The sequence below is a fragment of the Paroedura picta genome, chromosome 7, assembly GCF_049243985.1.
Source record: "Paroedura picta isolate Pp20150507F chromosome 7, Ppicta_v3.0, whole genome shotgun sequence".
In the NCBI taxonomy this organism is placed as follows: domain Eukaryota; kingdom Metazoa; phylum Chordata; class Lepidosauria; order Squamata; family Gekkonidae; genus Paroedura; species Paroedura picta.
The window spans coordinates 103,687,717-103,705,274 of record NC_135375.1 but is presented as its reverse complement, the minus strand read 5'-3'; the positions used below and the strand labels follow the sequence as shown (position 1 = coordinate 103,705,274).

The following is a 17,558-nucleotide window of genomic DNA, read 5'->3' as shown; positions in this document are numbered from 1 at the left end:
AGGGTTCTGCCTATGCTGGTGTCCTAATTCGGAATATTCATTCATTCATTTACTTCATTTATACCTTCTCTTGTTTCCCCAATGGGCACCCAAAGCAGCTTTCATCTGTTTGCTCTCCTCCATGTTATCTTTCCTATGAGGAAGGTTCAGCTGAGAGTCTATGACTGGCCCAAGCTCACCTAAAAAGCTTCCCTGGCAGAGTGGGAATTCAAATAAGTCGGTTAAGTCCTTGTTTGACACTATGCACTGTGCTATGCTGGCTCACTGAATACTGCATGCGTTTTTCATTTCTTAAATCTTTAGGAATTTCTATCGCAATGTGAATTCAAATACATGCTGTGCTGTAGAATTGTTCATGCTTACAGAATACATTAGGTGCGTCCACATTCTCATTTTACTTGCTGGTAAGTTCCTGGTTTTTCAGCCAGGGTGGGGGGTGGGGACGAGGCGGGTCTGTTCCACATGTGTTGTGCACCCTCTAGTGGTCAATTATTATTATTATTATTATTATTATTATTATTATTATTATTATTATTATTATTATTATTATTATTTATTTGATTTGTATGACCACCGCTCTCGGAAACCGGCTCGCGGCGGTTCACAACATTTTAATACAAATACAATATATTAACCATTAAAATTCCCCATTAAAACCCCATTAAAACCCCATTAAAACAATGACTAAGTCACAATGATGGCGATTAAAACTATTCCCGTACAGGCCCACTGGATGAGCAGAAGGGAACGGAGGATAATTGGGCATAGGATGGAACACTCTGGGGAACCAGGTCAGTTTAGTACTGGCCTCCCCCCTCCGGGGAGAGGGGTCCGATCTTAGCCCCGGGCCATCACCCGGCCTTAGACAAACGCCTGGCGGAAGAGCTCCGTTTTGCAGGCTCTGCGGAACTCAGAGAGCTCCGACAGGGCCCGCAGCTCTTCAGGGAGCTCATTCCACCAGGTAGGGGCCAGGACCGAAAAGGCCCTGGCCCTTGTCGAGGCCAGGCGTGCCTCCCGGGGTCCTGGGATCATCAGCAGATTCTTACCCGCAGAGCGAAGTGCCCTGCGGGGGGCATAAGGAGATAGGCGGTCCCTCAAGTATGCAGGACCCAAGCCGCGTATAGTCTTAAAGGTTAGTACCAAAACCTTGAACCTGATCCGGAAACAAACTGGCAACCAGTGCAGCTGCTTCAGCAGAGGCTGAACATGGGACCTCCAAGATGATTTAGTGAGGACCCGTGCAGCTGCATTCTGTACCAGCTGTAACTTCCGGGTTAGAGACAAGGGTAGGCCCGCGTAGAGCGAGTTACAGAAGTCTAATCTAGAAGTAACCGTTGCATGGATCACAGTTGCCAGGTGTTCCGGGGGCAGGTAGGGCGCTAGTAGCCGAGCTTGGCGTAGATGGAGAAACGCCGTCCGGGCTACCTTAGTGACCTGGGCCTCCATGGAAAGTGAGGCATCCAGAATCACTCCCAAATTCCTGGCTTGGGGCACAGATGACAATTGTACCCCGTCCAGGCAGGGAAGACGCGCTTCCTGTTCCTGCTCCCTTCGGCCTAGCCAAAGGACCTCCGTCTTAGAGGGGTTGAGTCTCAGGCGGCTCTTCCTGATCCATCCAGCCACTGCTTCCAAACAACTGGCGAATTTTTCTGGGGGGAGATCTGGCCGGCCATCCATCAAGAGATAGAGCTGGGTATCATCAGCGTACTGGTGACACCCAAGCCCATAACTCCGTACCAGCTGAGCCAGGGGACGCATATAGATGTTAAATAACGTGGGGGAGAGCACCGCTCCCTGTGGCACCCCACATGGGAGTGCAAAGGAGTCGGATAACTCCTCCCCCACAGCGACCCTCTGTGATCTGTTCTCTAGAAAGGAGGATAGCCATTTAAGAGCCACCCTTCCAATCCCAGTATCAGCGAGGCGGTGAACCAAGAGCTCGTGGTCAACCACATCAAATGCGGCTGACAGGTCTAATAGCACGAGAATGGCCGACCCGCCCCGGTCCAGCTGGCGCCGGAGATCATCTGTCAGGGCGACCAGCACAGTCTCCACCCCATGGCCAGGACGGAAGCCAGACTGGTATGGATCAAGGGCCGAAGTTTCCTCCAAAAATGCTAGGAGCTGGTCCGCGGCGGCCCTCTCAACCACCTTGCCCAGGAATGCAAGATGCGATACCGGGCGGTAGCTGGCGGGGTCCCGCGGATTCAGCGATGGTTTTTTCAGAAGAGGGCGAACCACTGCCTCCTTGAGCCGCTGAGGGAATTCTCCCGATGTAAGGGAGAGGTTTATAATCTCCCTCAGGGGAACACCTATCCGTGGGTCGCTGATCTTAAGCAACCACGACGGACAGGGATCAAGGGGGCAAGTGGTCGCCCTCACTGACCCTAGCAATTTGTCCACTTCGGATAAAGAGAGCCGCCTGAAGCCATCAAACCTGATCCCCCGTAACGGCCACGGAGCTTCTAGTTCACGAACTGTATCAACTGTGGCAGTAAGGTCACGACGGAGCGACAAGATCTTATCCGCAAAATAGCTCGCAAAAGCCTTGCAGCCTAGTTCCAATTGACTACTATTTTGATGCCCTCCTTCGAGGGCAGTAAGGGTCCGAACTATCCTAAATAATTGGGCTGGGCGAGAGCTAGCGGACGCGATTTCCGCAGCAAAGTAGTCACACTTTGCCGCTTTCACCGCCATCTCATACGCCCTCATAAGCGTGCGATGAGATGTTCTTGTAGCTTCGTCGCGGGTCTTCCGCCACACTCGCTCTAGCCGTCTCACCTCCCTCTTCCTCTCCCGAAGCTCCGCGGTAAACCACGGGGCCTGCTTGAGGCGAGGGCGGAGAGGGCGCTCAGGAGCTATCTCGTCAATGGCGGCCAACAGGCGGGACTGCCAGTCCTCCACCAAGGCCTCCAACGAGACACCGGAGGGCATCGGGTCCCGCAGAGCATTCAGGAATCCTTCGGATTCCATAAGTCTCCGTGGGCGGACTAAAATGCGTCCGTCACCCAAACAGGGGAGGGGTGGCATCCGTAGGCGAGCCTTCAGGGTATGGTGGTCAGACCACGGAACGATGTTGTTAGCCACCAGATCGATCTCAACACCAGCACCAAAGATCAGATCCAGGGTGTGGCCAGCCTGATGAGTGGGACCAGCAACAAATTGCGAGAACCCCAGTGTCGCCATGGCCGACACCAGGTCCAGGCCAAGTCCTGGAGCCGACGAATCCGCATGGACATTAAAGTCCCCCAAAATTAATAATTTGGGGAACTGCAATGTCCAGGCGGCCGCCGCCTCCAGCAGGCCCAGCAGGGCATCGGGCGGGGCAGTGGGTGAACGGTACACCGCCCAGATGGCCACGGTCTCGACCGATTCCCACGTCAGGCCGACACATTCAACTCCTGGGATCGATGGTGCTGGGAGAGCCCTGAAGGCATAGCTGTCCCGGACTAGGATCGCCACCCCACCCCCCCTACCATGGAGCCGGGGCTGATGGAGGACCGAGAAGCCGGGTGGCGCAAGATCTTTAAGGGCGACTGTTTCACCTTCGCGCACCCAGCTCTCGGTGATGCACGCCAGGTCTACCCCATGCCCTGCGAAATAGTCCCGCAGGGTTGAGGATTTGTTCTTGATCGACCTGGCGTTGCATAGCATCAGCACCGGCTCCGCCCTAGCCCTCTCTCCTACAGATTTGGGGATGGGACGGAGGTTTGAAGGACAGCGAGCACATCGACCAGGCCACCTACCGTGTTTCCACGGTCGGGGCCTTTCTGGACCTGCGTGTGCCGCTCTCCCCCTATTATTGAACCTCCTCCCACCGCCATACCTCCCCTGGCCCAGAAGTGCTGGAATAATTCTCCCAGGTTGGGTTATAACCCCCTCTCCCCTTCCATGCCCACTCTGTCGTTCCTATCTGGCAGACCATGCCATGTCTAGCCACGTCCAGTAGTGCCCTGTATATTGGCCCCACACAGTTTATTTCAAGCATATCTCCCGGCAGTTTAAATCTGCAAGGAGATATTCTGGAAATAAACCTCTAGGATATCAAATCAACTACTAGAGGGAGAAAAACATACATGGAATGTGGGGGGGGGACCCTGAATAAACAGGAATGTACCATTGTGTTTGACAGCACCTGACCACCCAGATCCAGACCACACAATTTCTTTAGGGATATCATAATTAGACAGATAATAACATTAAAACCGAACTTTCTGTTGATCTGTTGTTGATTCTATACAAAGAATATGTCTCTCTTTGGTGAAGTTGATGGTCGTTGATTTATAAAGAGGGGTCATCAGAGAAATGCTGGTGTTTTTGAACTGCACTTTTTACTATCCAAAGTTGTCTCAAAATGACTAACAATCACCCATCCTTCTTCTCCCACAACAGACGCCCTGTGAGGTAGGTATGTCTGAGAGAACTGTGACTGGCTCAAGGACACCAACCGCCTGCATATGGAGGTGGGGAATCAAGCCCAGTTCTCCAGATGAGAGTTCATGGCTCTTAACCACTGCAACAAACTGGCTCACACTTTTTTGGGGGGGAAACATAGTATCTTAGGTAAAGGTAAAGGTATCCCCTGTGCAAGCACCAGGTCATGTCTGACCCTTGGGGTGACACCCTCTAGCGTTTTCATGGCAGACTCAATACGGGGTGGTTTGCCAGTGCCTTCCTCAGTCATTACCGTTTACCCCCCAGCAAGCTGGGTACTCATTTTACCGACCTCGGAAGGATGGAAGGCTGAGTCAACCTTGAGCCGGCTGCTGGGATCAAACTCCCAGCCTCATGGGCAAAGCTTTCAGACGGCTGCCTTACCACTCTGCGCCACAAGAGGCTCATAGTATCTTTTTGTTGTTGTTATGTGCGAAGTCGTGTCCGACCCATCGCGACCCCATGGACAATGATCCTCCAGGCCTTCCTGTCCTCTACCATTCCCCGGAGTCCATTTAAGTTTGCACCTACTGCTTCAGTGACTCCATCCATCCACCTCATTCTCTGTCGTCCCCTTCTTCTTTTGCCCTCGATCTCTCCCAGCATTAGGCTCTTCTCCAGGGAGTCCTTCCTTCTCATGAGGTGGCCAAAATATTTGAGTTTCATCTTCAGGATCTGGCCTTCTAAAGAGCAGTCAGGGCTGATCTCCTCTAGGACTGACTGGTTTGTTCGCCTTGCAGTCCAAGGGACTCGCAAGAGTCTTCTCCAGCACCAGAGTTCAAAAGCCTCAATTCTTTGACGCTCGGCCTTCCTTATGGTCCAACTTTCGCAGCCATACATTGCAACTGGGAAGACCATAGCCTTGACTAAACGCACTTTTGTTGGCAGGGTGATGTCTCTGCTTTTTAGGATGCTGTCTAGATTTGCCATAGCTTTCCTCCCCAGGAGCAAGCGTCTTTTAATTTCTTTGCTGCAGTCCCCATCTGCAGTGATCTTGGAGCCCAGGAAAATAAAATCTGTCACTATCTCCATTTCTTCCCCTTCTATTTGCCAGGAATTGAGAGGGCCGGATGCCATGATCTTTGTTTTCTTGATGTTGAGTTTCAAGCCAACTTTGGCACTCTCCTCCTTCACCCGCATCAACAGGCTCTTTAGTTCCTCTTCACTTTCTGCCATTAGAGTGGTATCATCTGCATATCTGAGGTTGTTGATATTTCTCCCTGCAATCTTGATCCCAATTTGTGACTCCTCTAATCCCGCATTTCTCATGATGTGCTCTGCATACAAGTTAAATAGGCAAGGCGATAGTATACAGCCTTGCCGAACTCCTTTCTCAATTTTGAACCAGTCAGTGATTCCATGTTCAGTTCTCACTGTTGCTTCTTGACCTGCATATAAATTTCTCAAGAGACAAATAAGATGCTCTGGTATTCCCATCTCTTTAAGAACTTGCCACAATTTGTTGTGCTCCACACAATCAAAGGCTTTAGCATAGTCAATGAAGCAGAAGTAGACGTTCTTCTGGTACTCCCTAGCTTTCTCCATGATCCAGCGTATGTTGGCAATTTGATCTCTAGTTCCTCTGCCTCTTCGAAATCCTGCCTGTACTTCTGGAAGTTCTCGGTCCACATATTGCTGGAGCCTAGCTTGTAGGATTTTGAGCATAACTTTGCTAGCATGAGAAATTAGTGCGATGGTGCGGTAGTTTGAACATTCTTTGGCATTGCCCTTCTTTGGGATTGGAATGTAAACTGACCTTTTCCAATCCTGTGGCCATTGTTGAGTTTTCCAAATTTGCTGGCATATTGAGTGTAGCACTTTTACTGCATCGTCCTTTAAGATTTTGAATAGTTCAACTGGAATGCTGTCACTACCACTAGCTTTATTGTTGCTCAGACTTCCTAAGGCCCATTTGACTTCACATTCCAGGATGTCTGGCTCCAGGTCAGTAACTACCCCATTGTGGTCATCAGGGATGTTAAGCTCGCTCTTGTATAGTTCTTCTGTATAATTTTGCCACCTTTGTTTGATCTCTTCTGCTTCTGTGAGGTCCCTACCATTTTGGTCCCTTATCATACCCATCTTTGCATGAAACATTCTCTTCATATCTCCAATTTTCTTGAAAAGATCTCTGGTCCTCCCCATTCTATTGTTTTCTTCTATTTGTTTGCACTGTTCATTTAAGAAGGCATTCTTATCTCTTCTAGCTTTTCTCTGGAATTCTGCATTCAATTGGGTGTATCTTTCTCTTTCTCCCTTGCCTTTCATTTCCCTTCTCTCCTTAGCTATTTGTAAAGCTTCCTCAGACAGCCATTTTGATTTCTTGCATTTCTTTTTCTTTGGGATGGTTTTAGTTGCTACCTCTTGTACAATGTTGCGAACCTCCGTCCATAGTTCTTCAGGCACTCTGTCTATCAGATCTAATTCCTTAAATCTATTTGTCACCTCCACTGTGTATTCGTCAGGGATATGATTTAGTTCATACCTGAGTGGCCTAGTGCTTTTCCCTACTTTCTTCAATTTAAGCCTAAATTTTGCAACAAGAAGCTCATGATCTGAACCACAATCAGCTCCTGGTCTTGTTTTTATTGACTGGATAGAACTTTTCCATCTTTGGCTGCAGAGCACATAGTCAATCTGATTTCTGTGTTGACCGTCTGGTGATGTCCATGTGTAGAGTCGTCTCTTGGGTTGCTGGAAAAGAGTGTTTGCTATGACCATTGTATTCTCTTGACAAAATTCTACCAGCCTGTGCCCTGCTTCATTTTGTACTCCAAGGCCAAACTTGCCTGTTATCCCGGTTATCTTTTGGCTTCCTACTTTAGCATTCCAATCCCCCATGATGATAAGCACATCATTTTTGGGCGTTGCTTCTAGAAGGTGTTGTAGGGCTTCATAGAACTGATCAACTTCATCCTCTTCAGCAGCAGTGGTTGGGGCGTAGACCTGGATCACTGTGATGTTGAATGGTTTGCCTTGGATTCGAACTGAGATCATTCTGTCATTTTGGGGATTGTATCCCAAGACTGCTTTTCCTACTCTCTTATTGATTATGAAGGCTACTCCATTTCTTCTGCGAGATTCTTGTCCACAGTAGTATACCTGATGGTCATCTGAATTAAATTCACCCATTCCTGTCCATTTTAGTTCACTGATTCCTAAAATGTCGATGTTCAGTCTTCTCATTTCTTGTTTAACCACGTCCAGCTTGCCTTGATTCATGGATCTGACGTTCCAGGTTCCTATGGAATAAAAATCTTTACAGCATCGGACTGTCTTTTCGCCACCAGTTACTTCCACAACTGAGCGTCCTTTCGGCTTTGGCCCAGCCGCTTCATTCATTCTGGCGCTACTCGTACTAGCCGTCTGCTCATCCCCAGTAGCATATTGGACACCTTCCGACCTGAGGGGCTCATCTTCCAGCGTCATATCGTTATGCCTATTGGAACTGTCCATAGAGTTTTCATGGCAAAGATACTGGAGTGGTTTGCCATTGCCTTCTCCAGTGGATCACCTTTTGTCAGAGCTCTCAGCTATGACCTGTCCGTCTTGGGTGGCCCTGCACGGCATAGCTCATAGCTTCACTGAACTACGCAAGCCCCCTTGCCACAACAAGGCAGCGATCCTTGAAGGGGGCATAGTATCTTAACATAGTAATTAAAAAGACTTTGCATGAGTTGTGTTCTCTGGGGTGGGAAACTTGTGGAATATTCTATTACCCGAAATACCTTTTATGGGCTAAAAGTAAAATAGTATCCAAAATGTCAGATTCAGCGTATTCCTTGGGTTGTTGTCTATCCTAAGTGTGCCTTTTCATTCCCATAAAACTGTAATTAGTACATGGCTGTATTTTGGAGGAATTCTTCCTTCTCTCTCTCTCTTCTTCTGCCCTACAGGGCTTCAGTAGTATTGATCTATCCCAGCTAAGAATAAAAGGAAGGCCAGAAGAATTAAGCCAGAAGGAACAGGCTATACTATATTAGAACAGATGTCACAAGGTGCCTGAATTGTCATGGTTTGAACAAGAAATTTAGCTTTTAAACTGGTGTTGCAGGAAATTGAACCTGGGACCTTGCACGCAAAGCAGAAGCTCTGCCAAAAAAACATCGCCCCTTCCTAAATTAAGCTGCCTTATATTGAGCCATTGACCTCTCAAGGTCAGTATTGTCTATTCTGAATGGTGGTGGGAACTGCCGTAAAATTCCCCTGGATAGAATGGTTGCTTTGGAGGGTCGGCTCTTTGGTATTATTCACCACTGAGGTCTCTCCCTTTCCAAACCCCATCCTCCCCAAGTTACATGCCCACATCTCCAGGAATTTCCTAACCTGGGGCTGGGAAACCTACAATACGGTTCTTGTAATGAAGCCACTTGGACCAATGATCCCAGCCATTCAGTCAAAGGATTCCAACATGACACCTTTATGGTGTTCTAAGAAGCTCAAGGTGGCAATCCTATTTTATCCTCACAAGGGAGGTGAGGGTGAGGAAGGGTGATGGGCTGTTATTCATGTAAGGTGGCATTATAGAAAATGTTTGGCTTTTATCTTCTGGCAGAAGGGCTGTTTGTCATTTTAATAGACATGCACATCAGGAGAGAACAAATTCAAGCAGCTTTGTACCTTTCCAAAGTCTGCTACAAAACAGAATAGTTATCCCAGCCTTTCTCAACTTTTTTACCAATGAGAAACCCTTGAAGCCTTCTTGAGGCTGTGAGAAACCCCAGAAACATCATGAAGAATAGGGTTTGGAAGAAGAGCTGTGGACACGCCCACCTGGGGCCCCTCCCCTTCCCACTGCCTGCAGGCTCATTACTGGCCATTTGGGGGGGGCAGGTCAACAAGGCCACATATGGTGAGATCACCCAATAACAGATTTTTAAAATATATTTTAAAATAATTAACTTTTACACATTTGGGAAACCCTTCCAGGGCTGTCAAGAAACCTCAGGTTTCATGAAACCCTGGTTGAGAAAGCTTGAGTTATCCTAAAATAAAAATGATAGCCCAAATATTGAATTTTATTAAGTTTAAAAATGAAACACTGCCTCTGTCCCCACTGAGCCATTAGGTTTCTTAAGAACTTTTTAAAAAATCCTCATTAACAAGTAAACAACAAAATCTTTTTCCTTAGGTACAACAGAGGCACCTTTCTACTTAGGATCCTCCAGGGAGGGCAAGGAAAGCTGAGGGATGGGGGAGGCTCAACCTCTTTCACAAATCAGATATAAGGAGCCAGAAAGCAAGAGGAACCACAAAGAGGGGGGGGGACTGTGGGGTGGGGGCAGGGGTGGGCAGAGAGGTGCGTGGTTCCTCAACACAACTGAACAAAAAGAAATTGCTGAGGGGAGAAATTCCTTATCTCTTCCTGCGTGAGATGTGACTGAGGTAAGTCCAAGACAAAAATGTATCTAAAACCTGGGGGAGATTGCAGTGAGAAACCAGTGGACACATGTGAACATGTATGTGCACATACATCACACATGCATGCCGCTGTTTCTCCACTGCATCACTCCCTTCCAAGGCAGCTTTTCATAGAAGTACCTACCAGTCTTTATAATGTACTGATGGATCCCTCCATTGAACTATGGGGCAGGGGGAAAGTCACTGTGCCCAAACTGAAAAGTGGGGTATAAAAACTAACTACTACTACTACTCCTTCTCCTCCTCCTCTTCTCCTCTTCCTCCTCCTCATATCCTCCTCCTCCTCCTCGTTCTCATTCTTATTCTCCTTCTTCTCATAGAATCATAGAATCATAGAGTTGGAAGGGGCCATACAGGCCATCTAGTCCAACCCCCTGCTCTACGCAGGATCAGCCCTAAGGATCTCCTCCTCCTCCTCCTCCTCCTCTTCTTCTTAAAAGGCAAAACTGTAAACACTGGTTATTGTGGTTCTATGTTTATTTGATTTTTTTAAACAGCGTTAACTGTTAAAATGGTTTTAATTTAACGTTTTTAAATTCATTCTGTAACATAAATGTTGTAAACTGCCCTGAGCCAGCTATGCTGGGAGGGGCAGTTATAGAAATCTAAGCATCAATAAACAAATAAACGTTGGAAGGTTGGAAGGTAAGGAGGGTTGTCCCTGGTAGTATTAGAAGAGGAGACCACCAGTGAAATCCGGGGTCCCTGTGCAGAGTCAGGCAATGGCAAATCACCTCTGAATGTCTCTTGCGTTAAAAACCCTATGGGGTGATAGAGTTGGAGGCCTAAGAGCAATAAAGTAGGAATCAGGAACTACTTGGTTTTGAGCCTTCCCTGGGTAGCTCTAGGCACACCAGCATCTCCAACATGGGATAAATATACTGACCTACTGTGTAATTGCATTTGGGAGCAGTAAGTCACTTGAATGGATAAGCACAGGGATCTCAGATATTTTTTACAAGACTTTTGAAGAAATAATACTGTTTGGGGGTAATAACTCCAAATAACCTCGTAGAGGGAGGAATGCCGAAGGAGCTCAGTAGCTAGTCTGTACAGTTCACGGACTTTGTTATTAGGATGGTCTAGAGCAGGAGCCCTGAATTGGAACCAGGATGTGACAGAGGTATCCTCTGGACATCTGACCAGATCTGCAACAGATATAGCCCCTGTAAAACGTTCTATAATCACTGTAATGTTTGCCACGGCATTGCAATTGCCAACAAACATAACCACATCTTCACTCATATTTTGTGTGAGTGTGTTGACATTTGGTTCCTCAACCTTAAGGGGCAATCCCCATGTGGGTTGGGCATGGTCCATTTGTTATACTGGAAAATTTACTTCATTTTATGTAATGCCCTGCTTTGTTCTAAATCGGTAACCTAATAGAGTGGGAACGTATGGATTTCCAGGCTCGTAGATACTGCAGGTCAATGTTACATCAATACTGTACATTCTATCAAGAAATTAACTTTTCTTCACCTAAGGAGCAGAACAAAGAGTCTGCTGGCATTTTAAGTCCAACAAAGCTGAATGAAAATTGGTTGGTCTAAAAGGTGCCACTGGACTCATACTTTATTCTGCTGCTTCAGACTAACATAGCCACCCACTTAAGCAAGCTATTTTCACTTAAGGAGATGTTGGATTTGATGGTTCCTCCTCCCCCCTCCCTCCCTCCCTCCCTCCCTCCCTCTTTCTTTCTTTCTTTCTTTCTTTCTTTCTTTCTTTCTTTCTTTCTTTCAAGTTGCTGCTGACTTATGGCAACCCTGAGTCATTCAGAGGTAGTTGGTCATTTTATGGGTCTGTTGTTACAAACATTGAATTCCTTTGCTGGTCTCCCATCCAAGTACTAACCAGAGCCAAACCTGCTTAGCTTCTAGGATATGAAAAGATCCAATTAGGGTACCCTTGTTAAAAACTCGTTCATTTCCGCATGGGGGAAAAGCTCCTGGACAGCCTTTGCATGTCGGCAGTATATAGAGCCTCCTCCACATGATGTTGCCAAAATCCTGAGGCTGTCCAATAGCTGGGTCATGATTTGGCCATTTTTAACCTGCGATTTTGGGAATCACCAAAACTGGGTTTACCCCCTAAATTATGTGAACCACCGATGAACAACCAGTAAGCAACCAGAGATAAGACCGTATACAAGGGGAAATGTACAATAGTCTGGCCAGCTTTGTCCCACCCTTGCACCCATCCTCCCCTCTCCATTTCCTGCTCTGAGTAATTTTTTAAAAATAGCATGGTCTGCGTTGCAGCGTGACCACAAACAACTGGGACAGGTAAAAACAGTCCCGTTTTGTTTTCTGGAGATGGTGAGCTGGGAAAGAGGAGGGGGTGATCTGGCAGTTTTCTCCCAATCATAGAGGGTTCTGAGCACCTTGTTTTAAAGCCAACCATTTTCACAAAATTTCTTTTTGGGCTCCAGTTATCATGTTCAGGGTCTCAGAAAAATTCCAGAGGGGTGGGGGGATGCTGCATCATTCTGGTGTTTCTCCATAGAAACGGGGCAGTGTTGATTTCTATTATAAATGCATTTCTGTTGTGGCATTACCGCATAGCAATGCGGATGTGCTTTAAAAACAAACAAACAAATAATTTCGGAGCTGGGGGGGGGGGGAGAAAGTTTCAGACCATGGGAAAACTGCTGACAAGCCAAGGAGCAGAGGGAGAAGTTCATGTTGCTTTCTCTTGCAGCCTCGTCAAGAGGCAAAAAGCCGCAACCCGGTAGAGAGCAAAACACGAGAGGGGGTCTCCCTGTGAGAAGGGCTACAAACACAAGATTTACCATCCTGCATTTACAAGCAGGAAGTCACTTGTGTTTTACCCCTCTGTGCTGAGGCCTTCCTCTGATAAGAATCCTGTTCCACTCAGTGGCCAGCCAATTCCTCTCGAAGACCAACAACAGGACATAGAGGACAAGACCTTGCCCTGCTCTTGCCTCCTGGCTCCAGAAGTCAGAGCTATAGTGCCTCTGAATGTGGAGGTTCCCCTCAGTCTCCATGCCTAGGAGACATTGATAGAAATATCCTCCATGGAATCTATTTAATTCCCCTTTAAAGCTGTTTATTTCTATAAGATCATGCTTCCTAAAATATATACAGTATTTGCTGGCGTATAAGACTACTTTTCCCCCCTGAAAAACATGCCTCCAAGTGGGGGGGGTCGTCCTATACGCCGGGTGCACTTCAGTTGGGATAGACATAGCTGCCCATAGTGGCCTATAGTACTGTAATGTAATGTAACAAACTCTATATTTTGAGTGGAAATGTTGGGGGGTCGTCTTATACACCTAGTCGTCTTATATGCAGGCAAATACGGTACTATATTTTTTCCATTTGTTTGGTTAAATTATACAGGTTTTGTTGTAAGCCACTTTTTCTCCTCATGGGGTGCAAAGTAGATATAAATATTTAAATATGAAGAATGTGCTGTCAAGTCACAACCGACTCATGGCAACCAGTTGGGTTTTGCAAATATCATTAAATTAACACTTCCATGTTGCTACAGAGAAATACCAGCATTCCCCCCCCCCTTCGGGATTTGTGGTGTTTTGGACTCTAATTATGTCTGGGTAGAATTGTGAGAGGATGGAAACTGGACCCCGAAGAATGATTTTGTGTAAACAGTGGGCTTCAAACAAAGTATATGGACACCTGGCTGATCGGAAGAGGGCTGCTTCATAACATGCCCCCCTCTTGTTCATTCCCCATCACCAGAAAATACAAATGAGACTGTGTTTTATCTGCCTGGTCCCAAAAAGACCATGGATACTTTACAAAAGATTTTTATTTTAACTTTGACAAAGTAGCTTGCGGTCCTGCAGCAATGCAGACTACGGCAATTTTTAAAAAAAGATTTCAGAGCAGGAAATGGAGAGGGGAGGGCAAGTGCAAGACTAACCCTACAGAGACTATCATGCCTTTCCCCCTCCATACGGGCTTGCTCCTGGTTGCCCCCTGATGAGAAGCATGATAGGAGAAGGCAAATCCAGTTTGGGCGATTTCCCTCATCTTGAGGCAGATGGACCAAAACTCAGTCCAGCCCCTGGACAGCCTTGGGATACAGACAACATCATGTTGAGAGGACTCTAAAACCCGCCAACACCCAGAGGCTGTCCAGGGGCAGATTCCTCATGCAGAAACAGTCCCTGAGTTAGGCTGTTGTTTTCTTTCTATGTAAACCTCCCCTATTTTGTAGTAAAACTTAGAAGCTAAACATACATCTCAATGTGCTGTTTTATTTCCATGAGGCTCTGCTAAATTTTCCCAGCACAACCCCTTCCTCATGGTTTTCCAGGCAAGAGCAGAAATTGTTTGCTATTTTAATTCCTTGTGTAGCAGCCTTCATCTTCCCTTGGTGATCTTATAGCCAAGTACTGGGTATAATGGTGGTATAGTGGTTAAGTAAAGCAGACTCTAATTGGGAGAACTGGGTTTGATTCCCTACTCCTCTACATGAAGCCTGCTGACTGATCTGGGCCAGTCACAGTTCTCTCAGACATTTATGATGGTAGCCCCTACACACTTACCCACTGTGAGGTATATTTTCCCTCACAAAAGACCTGTTGTTCCCTCAGGCTGATTCCACATGGTAGCAGAGTAAGATATGCAAGGGGCATAAGGAGACAGGCGGTCCTACGTTTATGAGGGGCTCAGACCACAGATGGCCTTAAAGGTTAACACCGAAACCTTGAACCTGATCCATGCCATAAGTGGTAACCAATGCAGCTGCCTCAGCATTGGCTGGATATGGGCCCTCCAAGATGTTCCCATGAGGACCCTCACATTTTGCACCAGTTGTAACTTCCAGGTCAGGGACAAGGGTAGGCTTGTGTAGAGTGAGTGTAGAGTGAGTTACAGATGTATAGCCTGAGAGGTTTTGCCACTGTCCTCAAAGCATGTTTGTTTTTCTTTTATCTTTGTCTTCTGGAATCCCCCTAAACCTTCCCACACACACTTCCTTTAAATTGGGTATTCTGTGTTTGTTTCACAACTTTCTCCCTTCCTGGATGAATGAGTCTCCCAATGCCTTCTGAGGTAACTGAAGCTCCCCCTCCCCACAAGTATCTTAGAAAATACTCCCTTGATTTCCTCTTTCTAATTAGGCAAGGTTCCTCCTCTTTCTTAGAAGGAGTCACCTTCCACTTGAGTCTAATTGGGGAATGGTCACCTGACTAACCAAATTCTCAGTGCCAAATAACTGCTCTGGTTGTTCAGACACTGTGTGGATTAGCTCTCAATAGAAAACTCTGTCTTCTAACTCCCACCCAGCTGTGGCTGTCCAGTCATGGGACTCCGAGCAGCTGTTGCTCTGGTTCTTGTCTGCCCAGTAAGGATTTTTAACCCCTCACTAACTGTTGCTCTAAGAGCCTCTTGTGGCGCAGAGTGGTAAGGCAGCCGTCTGAAAGCTTTGCCCACAAGGCTGGGAGTTCAATCCCAGCAGCCGGCTCAAGGTTGACTCAGCCTTCCATCCTTCCGAGGTCGGTAAAATGAGTAGCCAGCTTGCTGGGGGGTAAACGGTCATGACTGGGGAAGGCACTGGCAAACTACCCCGTATTGAGTCTGCCAAGAAAATGCTGGAGGGCGTCACCCCAAGGGTCAGACATGACTCGGTGCTTGCACAGGGGATACCTTTACCTTTACCTTTTAACTGTTGCTCTACAGCCTCTTGCGGCACAGAGTGGTAAGGCAGTGACATGCTGTCTGAAGCTGTCTGCCCATGAGGTTGGGAGTTCAATCCCAGCAGCCGGCTCAAGGTTGACTCAGCCTTCCATCCTTCCGAGGTCGGTAAAATGAGTACCCAGCTTGCTGGGGGGTAAACGGTAATGACTGGGGAAGGCACTGGCAAACCACCCCGTATTGAGTCTGCCATGAAAACGCTGGAGGGCGTCACCCCAAGGGTCAGACATGACCCGGTGCTTGCACAGGGGATACCTTTGCCTTTAACTGTTGCTCTAAGAGAACTCAGAACCTGATTTTCCAGGTACTGTCTGTCTCAGTCCTGCCTCTCAGTCCTGCCTCCTTCACAAGGTGCCCATTGAGGGCAGAGGAAGGGAAAGGTCACTTTGAAACTCCTTAGGGTAGACGAAAGTGGGTTATAAGAACTTCTTATGGACCATGCTTGACCCTGCTTAATCCCCAAGCTCAAACAAGCTATGGCTCAGCTGAGCTATCCAGGCTTGTATTGAAATCGATAGACATTTAAAACTTCCTAGAATTATGCTTCAGCTTCCCATTTATTTTCTTGCAGGAATAGTTGTGGAAAGGGCATGGACAGAAGTAACCGTACATCTAATGCAGCCGTGGGATTTGTGCTGCTAGGATTCTCTGATCTACACCACCTGCGGGGCCTCCTCTTTTTCGTCTTCTTCACGGTGCTCTTGGCTACTCTGGCAGGAAACCTTCTTATTCTCCTGGCTGTGGCCACTGAGCACACCCGCCCGCCCATGCTCCTCTTCCTCTGCCAGCTCTCTGCCATCGAGCTCTGCTACACCCTCGTCATTGTTCCCAGGACGCTGGCCGACCTCGTCACCCCAGTGGGGAACCCCATTTCCTTTGTGGGTTGTGCGACCCAAATGTACTTCTTTGCAGCTCTGGGAGGGGCCGAATGTTTTCTCCTGCTTGCCATGTCCTACGATCGCTATGTCGCCATCTGCCGGCCGCTGCACTACGCAGTCATGATGAGCCAGGAGTTCTGCCTCCACCTGGCCGTGATCTGCTGTCTCGGGGGCTTCGCCGTCTCCCTGGGCCTGACCGTGGCTGTCTTCCGCCTGCCCTTCTGCCGCTCCCATCGCATCAACCACTTCTTCTGTGACATCCCTGCTCTGCTCCACCTGGCCTGCACCAAGAGCTACACCAGTGAACTTCCCCTTCTGGCTGCCTGCATCATCGTCCTCTTGCTCCCTTTTGTGCTCATCCTCGTCTCCTACTCGTACATCACCGCCGCTGTGCTGCGGATCCGGGACTCTGCCGGGCGGGGCAAGGCTTTCTCCACCTGCGCCTCCCACCTGGCCGTTGCCCTCTTGCACTACGGCTGCGCCTCTTTCATGTACGTCCGGCCCAAGTCCAGTTACTCCCCAAAACGAGACAAAATGCTGTCTCTGTTCTACACCAACATCACCCCCTTGCTTTACCCTCTGATTTACAGTCTCCGGAACAAGGAGATCAAAGGGGCGGTGAGGAAATTGCTGCAGAAGAAAGTGGCCCGGCCCAACTGGGACATCTTAAAGTGTAGGTCTCAGCCATGAAGATTTTCACGTTACCATTCAAAACCAGATTTTATTTGTTGTTGGCCCAATTTCATATGAAGAGGTACAGTGATTGAGATTTCATACAGCGAATTTCCTTCTGTTAATGAGCTATCTCTGAATCAGTGTGAAAATGTCAAACACTGCCTCTGTTTTCTCCATGGCCTTTTGCACTGCATGAACTTCCTTCAACATTTTTGAATGTTTTTTTTTAAAGCACTTAAGTTCTATAACAGTCCCTTTGTTTGATCATTCCTGGAGAGTTTTTTTTTAACTCCGTTGTTGAAATCAAGAATAAGAAGAGTTTTAACCCTGCTTTTCTCTACCCAAAGGAGTCTCAAAGCAGCTTACAATCACCTTCCCTTCCTCTCACCACAACAGACACCCTGTGAGGTACGTGTGGCTGAGAGGAGAGCTCTGATGGGACTGCTGTGTGAGAACATCTCTAGGA

The 17,558-nt window shown here is 47.6% G+C and overlaps 1 protein-coding gene across 1 annotated transcript; it reads left to right on the top strand.

Annotated features, from left to right (window-relative positions):
* The first annotated feature begins 16,129 nt into the window (after window positions 1-16,129).
* Window positions 16,130-17,283, top strand: LOC143841881 (olfactory receptor 10AC1-like). Its single transcript, XM_077346453.1, has one exon. It carries the CDS (start codon window positions 16,130-16,132, stop codon window positions 17,105-17,107), a length of 978 nt encoding a protein of 325 aa, XP_077202568.1. The 3' UTR covers window positions 17,108-17,283.
* The last annotated feature ends 275 nt before the right edge of the window (window positions 17,284-17,558 follow it).